This window comes from Antrostomus carolinensis, unplaced genomic scaffold (assembly GCF_000700745.2).
Source record: "Antrostomus carolinensis isolate BGI_N321 unplaced genomic scaffold, ASM70074v2 scaffold31944, whole genome shotgun sequence".
Classification (NCBI taxonomy): domain Eukaryota; kingdom Metazoa; phylum Chordata; class Aves; order Caprimulgiformes; family Caprimulgidae; genus Antrostomus; species Antrostomus carolinensis.
Genome location: NW_010310664.1, coordinates 75,023 through 82,670, shown reverse-complemented (window position 1 = coordinate 82,670; position 7,648 = coordinate 75,023). Strand labels below are relative to the sequence as shown.

The 7,648-nt window shown below is 38.3% G+C and overlaps 1 protein-coding gene across 1 annotated transcript in view; it reads left to right on the top strand.

Annotated features, from left to right (window-relative positions):
* The window catches only part of LOC104523802 (tyrosine 3-monooxygenase), a 31,449-nt gene that overhangs the window by 4,677 nt on the left and 19,124 nt on the right, over window positions 1-7,648 (top strand). The window contains exons 4-5 of the mRNA XM_010166496.1: window positions 3,220-3,287; window positions 4,462-4,512. Of these exons, the coding sequence (XP_010164798.1) occupies window positions 3,220-3,287; window positions 4,462-4,512 (119 nt within the window). The remainder of the gene's footprint in view (window positions 1-3,219; window positions 3,288-4,461; window positions 4,513-7,648) is intronic.

Below are 7,648 nucleotides of genomic sequence, written 5' to 3'. Positions count from 1 at the left end.
GGGAAATTTTTGTAAGAAAAATTTCAGGAGTAAAGAAATACTCATAAAAGGACATAAAAGTGAAAGATTACATAAAGGCTGATCTTCAATGGAATGAGGGGGTATAGAACGAATAACTTAATAACGAAAAAAGCTTATAGGTCCTGATTCATCAAGGTACATACGATTAACATCAGACAGATGCTGAAGTAATTTCTATTCAACATATTCTTTAGCATGAGTTTACATTTCCTTGTTTAAAGAAACCTATTGTTTATTTCACCCCTGATATGTTTGAAGTACCTCCACTTTGTACTAGCTGGTCAACATAACGATCTAGTTCCCCAGCCTTCTGCTTTTTGTGTTTTCTATGTTTTGACCTTTCAGATATTCCATATCTGCATTTTTAATTTTGCATATGACAGGAACCTCATTCAAGTGCAGATGTACAGAGAGTGTTAATAAGGACAAGTGGTAAAGAGCTACTCATTAATAAATACCAGATCCTCAGACCTCACAGAGGGGAGTATAACGCTTAAACTTTCAAAAATAACCTAAACAGAAAATAAGATAAATACATGGCAGCACAGATTAATGGATATAATACCTGAACTGAGATTTAAATGTGACTGAAGAAGCTCAGAATGTCTCGTGATTTCAGTTGAGATGAGCATCTAAAGTTTAAATAGGAAGCATAGGATGATAATCCCAATTTACATCTGACTTTTAACAAGGTCTTTGGAGCCAGGAATTTGGCTGTATTTATTGATATTTCTCTGCAAAATATTGTAAGAATGTTTGTGATTGGCTTTCCCTTGGATCCAGGCAGTAGGTCTTGGTTATGAGTGGGCCACAAAAAGGGCTTTACTTGTAACAGTTTTGTGTGTGTTCTTTTAGCCTTGCCATAAGCAGAAAGTCTAAGAGAAGGAAGAGGAAAAATGCAATATGGGGTCCTGCTCTAGTGATGATCATAGTAAGGCAAAGTACTGGGAACAAACAACCAAACACTTGTTTCTCATAAAAGATTTCCAATTTTAGTACAGATAAGATATGAATTAGGTACAGACAAATAAGGGACTCCAAAGGACCATTTGCTGATTGTCAAGATAGATCATAGAATTGTTGTGAAATGTTCTGCCAAACAACACATAGAATTGATGCATGAAAAGGAAAAAAAGCACAGACTTTGCACTGAAAAAATACAAGGAAAATTTGAATGGATATCAACAGAATCTACAAGATTTTGTCATGCCCTTTTCTAAATGTCTGAATTCTATTTAGACCCTTTTATTGACCTACACAATGTTAATGTCATTAGCCAAATACAGTTCTGTGTGGTACAAAAAGCCTTTCCAACCTTATCTCCTATTTTTGAGAATTAATAATTAAACCATAATGCTTTAGGAGAGCTTCATATCCTCCTTAACCAGGGTGTCTTTCATTCCTACTCACAGCTTTCCGATAGAAACCATCCAAGTATTTGTGATTTTCCTGAGCCAGCTCTGTGGCTGTTTCTCAGGAGATAAATGAATGCACATTGGAAATTCTTTGGATTGAACTAAGTTCCCCTCCTACGTTGCCAACTAGGAGTTATGAACACTGAAGAGGATGAGAGAAAGCACCAATGGTGAAGTTACCCAAGTACTGTGTGGGGATAAATCTGCAGAATAAAGTGCAATGCAGAAAAACCTAAACTAGCTTGAAACAAGTTAGCTCAGACACTGCAAATCATTTATCTGGAGCAGGAAGGAGCATGATGTGGGCTCATTTACTATGCTGCTAAGTGTGGCTCAAAAATAGACAGGTTGGAGGAAAGTACTAAATATGCTGATGTACAGGTGGCTCAGCAGAGATTTTGCACACACATTTACTACCAAATAGGCAATTTTGGCTGCCACCTCAACAGCTTCACTTGGTTCCTTACTGTCTCTTTAACGGCCAAAAAAGCAAATCAATGACGCTGTGACACCAGTCTGGGGAACCCTGACACTTGCTTTAGTGGTTCCCCAGGGAGGCTCCTGCTGCTCAGAGGGTGGGTCCAGAGCCCTGGGAACAGCAGGGACAAAGCTGAGGTCACAGCATCAGCAGTAGTCTGGTCTGGTGGCTTTTCCACGTGTTTTGAATGGACTTGTTACAACTACTGACAAGCAAGGGTGTCATGTGAATGAACATGTTATCCACATCACATGACAAAAATAAACATGCTCTCAGGATCCAGTTCTTTCCTCAGATTCATGCACACAATACTCATTAACTGCAGTATTATTGGTATTATTGCTACACTGAAAATTATGTGAATAAACCTAAGGGAGAAATTTGGCTTTTAATATGCAAAGGGGTTCCAGTAAATTCTGAATATTTTAGAATAATAAATATTTGTACAGTGATGCAGATCAACGCTGCTTTATGAGTTATTTTAATAATACAGTGCCAGATTTCAGATTTTATTCCTATTATGTATGATGTAAAATTCAAAGGAACTTGATTCCACAACTCTATTTATATTTAATAGCTGGAGAAGCCAGCCTGAAGCTCAACTTGTAGTAAACACTGAGAAGGCAAAAAGAAAACTTTGGTATTTAATAAGTAAGCTGGCTCTTTAAATAGATACCACTGAATCTGTCTTTATCATAACATGGTAATAAATGGGCAAAGGGGGATTAATCTGAAAGCCTGTACTTTCTACAGATTCAGTGGCAGCTCTAATGATTTCCAGTCATTAGAAATGAAGAAACCCCTTCTTCACCCAAAACACTGGGTATTGTACAGGTGCAATGTACTTTGGTGAGGTGGTACTAGGCTCAGTACCATGATATCCATCACAGACCTATATTGCAACTTTCATGCTTAGCGCAGGAAAGAAAAATGATTCAGAGATTCAACTCTTCCCCAGGGGAAGTGCCAACCCTATTTCAATTAAATTTTTAATGTGATTTGCATTTAAACTTGACTGTAAGTGTAATGGTTTGTGATGTAGTGTTTATGAACAACTCTAAAACCTTCCCACCAAGCCATGATACTTTCCTTTCTGGTCAAAAGCCCCAAATTTTCATCAAAATGTCAGGGATGTAACTGATTGCAGACTTTGGCTTGCCCTGTTTATGAGGCTCAAGATTCATTGCCTCAGAGAAACCAACCTGTTTGAGGCCTAAGTTTTCTGAATGCTTCTGTTGGCAAATTTCTTTACGCTCACAAATGTCTCTTAATGTAAAACTTTCTTTGAATTATTTTTTAACTCAGGGATATACTGACCTGGAGTATAAGAAACGGAGGGCATTCTTTGCTGACCTTGCCTTTAATTACAGAACGTAAGTACAGGGCTGCTGAAGAGAGACTTCAGTGGTCCACATGCATTTTCAAACATCTTTGTGTGCAAGAAATACTAGAGACAATCTTTTGTCAGTGTATCAAAGGGGCTATGTTTTAGAAAACAGAATTCAGCTGCAGAAGATTTCACTCAATTTGAAATAGACTTTTCCCACAACACAACAAATATACCTTAAGATAAAAAATCTTAGGATCGCATTCACATCTCCTTCAGTGCCATATTTTGACTTAACAGAGATGGTTTCTCAATATTACTCTTTCATTTCAATTTTTCAGTTCCTTTAGGACTAGCTCCTGAGATGAGGTTAATCTTTTTCAAGGATCTATAGGGAACAATGTTTAGGAGCATATTTTTGACAAAGAAAAGCAATTTACTATTTTTGTTATTTGTTTGACAAAATTTTTTAGCCATGTACGTTAGATACCTAAGAACCTCTCAGGTCTCATTTGAGTGGTTGAAAATGTTTCTGCCTTTACATGTAAAACTTTACCAGAATCACACCACTGTCTGACAGTCAATCAGATATGTAGGTAGAACTGGTTGTGAATTATCAGCCTCATGGTGTCCAAGAGCTGGTGAAATCTCCCAAGTCTTGAGAGATTTCTATTTTGCCATCATGTATCACAGCTAGTGCAGCACAAAACAGCACAAAAACACACACTGAACTGACCAGAACTACTGAAGAAGCAACAGTGAGGAAGAGGAGAGAAGAACACCCATCAGAGAAATTAGTGATAACCACACAGTATATGTCTGGGCGAGTGTCTGCTTTTGAGTTTATGAATGCTTCCCTGCAATGATACTGTGCTGATCACATCCTCCAGGGATGGTCCCTCCAGGCACACACTGCCTTTTGGTTGCTAGACTGCCTTCAGCAGAGGTAAAAGTAAGCCTGAAGGCCTCTTCTTCTTCTGTAAAGCAGAGCATGGCTCCCTTTCTTACCATATCCCTCTGTTTCCTCCCCACACTAGAACAGTGGAGAAAACACACACATCAGAGCCTACCAAGACAAACCAGTTGTTAATTTTGTACTATTTTGCTGTTTCTATCTTCATTACAGCAAATATTAATGGTGCAGGCAAATAAAATAATACTTGGAAACTGAACTTGAAACCTGCTGTAGACACATGCGTTATTTCCTCTCTTCATTACAGAGGAGATCCTTTGCCTTGCATCGAGTACACAGCACAGGAGACTGCAACTTGGTGAGTGCTACTTCTGCTCCAGTTCCTGGGACATTCCACTGCAGTCCCAGGAAAGATTGGCAATGTGAGACAGTTATAACATTTTAAACCCCTATTTATCCATCTCAAATTTTACTCCTTTATAAGTGTTACCTTTTTGTCATTAGTTTCACTGAAATCCATTCTCAGGGCTGCTAACTACTCACTTCCTAGAGAAAAATGCATTTTCCTGGCCATCCCCCTGCTTGCCAATTCCATCAAGACATCAGAAACCAGAAAACACCCACAGCCTATAGTATAACTTCTTCTAACTGATCTCTAATTAATCATAACTATGATGGTGACAGAAATACCACCTTGCCAACTCTGTTACCAGGAGAAAATGCCCACTCCCGGGATGGAAGTTCACTCACAGGATGTGGCTAATCCAATGTTCATAGAACAGAGCAGCCTTATTCTTTCTCTTGCAAGTATTTATTGATGTTAACATGAATAGGTAGTCTCCCAAACTGAAGGTAAAGGAAATTTTGGAGAGCCCTTCCAGGATACTTTATTTACACTCTAAAAAGGTCTTTGATGTCATATGAAATGATTGCAAGTTACTTTAAATGGCTGCAGCATTTCTTTACTGGGGCTTTGTTTCTCCAGAAGATTTGCCACTCAAAAAAAACCCCCCAAGACCCAAACAGACAAACAAACAGAATTACTGGAATGCAAAGTATGTTTATGTGAAGTATGTGGCAGATTTGAAAGAAAGCAGAGTTCTTATTTCATACACCTCTGTTTCCAATTTCTCTCACTAACTTAAACAAGTCTCAGTAAGCAGCAAATAATTACACATTTGTATGATAATACAAACATAAATATGTCCAAATATTCCGACTAAGAGCAGTGTCCCAGGATTGTGCAGGTGCCACATTGGCACATAATAAGAGAGAGTCTTTGTTCAGAAAAGTTTACAATTTAAATGCAAAGACAACCTAAAAGTGGGGAAAAAAGAAGAATGATGATCACATTTCTTAACTGTGGAACTGAAAAAGCTACAGCTTAAGTGATTTGCCCAAAATTACACAAAGTTTATGTCAGTGCCAGGAATTAAATCCATACACTAAATGCCTCATGCCAGAACATGAACCAAAGGGCCATCCCATCTTTTTCAGTAGTTATTTTAAATAAAATCTACAGTGCTATAGAAAGCTTGAAGGGTGTTGCCCACAATCACATAGAAACCTTGCATCCAACTCATCCAGGCAGTCACATTTTTATTAAGCCTAAATAAGTTTTTATAGCAACTTCCAATTGTCAAAGATTGATGGTTGGTGTCATGCTCATAATTGCTGCCACCAGCCAATAATCTTGGCATGGGATGGTGTGTGGAAATGTCATATTTAAGAAAATTTAATTTTGTGTTCTTTCCTGTTTTTTCCCTTTTGTTGCCAACCTATGTCATTCCAGCCCTTCTCCACCTAGAATTATTCCCACTGTAGTAACGGAATAGACCTTTAAAGGAGTATCTGGCAGTTTCCCCAAATAGCCAGCCCCAGCAACCCATATTGTCTTGTTACGGAAAGCTGTTTCCAAAATTAGACTTCCCAATGGTTATCACAGCCCCCTGGGGCTGTGCCTTGAGGTCAGCTGCATTACAGCATAACTTAATTGAGCACTGCGCAACTGAGCGGGAAACTTGTAGCACAGACTAAATTCCCTTGGTGTTCACTCTAAAGAGTTGTTGGACGCTTTCAGTTTGTAGCAACATGGCTATAAAAAATAAAACTAATCAAGTGAAGAAATACTACTTGCAGAAAACAGAGGGTGCAGAGGATCTGAGTATCTGTTTTCAAGCAGACTTCTTGGAAGGTCCTGAAACTAAATAGTCATAAAAAATGTCTTATGAGTAAAAGCTATATAAGAAAAAGGGAGAATCTCGGACAAAATTATGGGGATGCACCTGTCACATCTTCAAAATAAAGCTGAATAGTGTTTCTTTTTTCTAAAAGAATAAGGAAATTTATGTAAAATAAAGGAATTGCCTTTGAAGTCTTCCAAGTGGCTGGCTCCATCCTTCATTTTGAGTCTATGAAATACTTTCCAGCGTATTTCATAGACTGCACTTTCAGCAGTTTCTCTTTCCATCTCTGGACTGAGGTGCCAGCAAGTAGCAGCTTAATGGTCCTTTGAGTGATAGCACCTCCATACAGTGAGATATTACACCTATTTGTGACGCTACATTAAGGCAAGCTAAATTGTTTTCTGGAAATATCTGGTACTCTGTTACAGACTTCAGAGTGAAATTAGATGGTTGCCTTAGAAGTACTCAGAGAGGAGGGACACAGCTTTGGATAATTTATCACTAGTCTCTGAGATTGCCTGTGTTTCTGTGGTAGTCACTGTTTGATACACAGTAGAATGTTACTCTGATAAAAGAGACCATATGTGTAGAAGTGTAAACAAGCCTGCTCTCTCTAGGCTCCAGTCTGGGGATGAACTGTGTACTGCTTCAGATCCTATGCAATCCCACTGAAGTCAGTAGTATTCTACAGGGAAATAATCCAGGGCAACACTTAAACTCTAGTCCTCCTCATTTTTTCCCAATTCTTCTATCGAAAGAGCCCAGTCTCCTGCAGCTTTTGCAATAGTGACAGCAACCACTGTTTCCCTCTCTTTTAATTTTTTTTCCTCCTAAGGTTTTCCTCCTCCCCCTTCACTCTGCTTCTTTACTCCCACATTGTGCAAGATTTTCATATAAATGAAGAGAGCCATTACCAGGGACTGGCTATCACCTCCATAGCAACAATAGGATCACACACACACACAAAAATACAATACAAAACCAACAAAAGGTCACTTTCCATGTCCAACATTTCCAAGAATGATCTCAATTTTCATAAAGTAACATTTATAAAATTGTTAACACCCTGAACAAAAATAACCATTTCTATAAGGTTCTTTGCCATCACATTACTACTACTTGTTTATTTTGCAACAGCTAAATATATTCCAAACCACAGCTCTAAATCCAAGTACCATTAAATTTGGGAGAAATTAGAAGACTTTACCCATATCTAGTTATAGATATTTTTCTTCAGTTGGTCTCTTTTTGTATAATGGGGTAAATGCTTCAAGAAGCTGGCATGTCTTTCAAATACATAGCCCATGC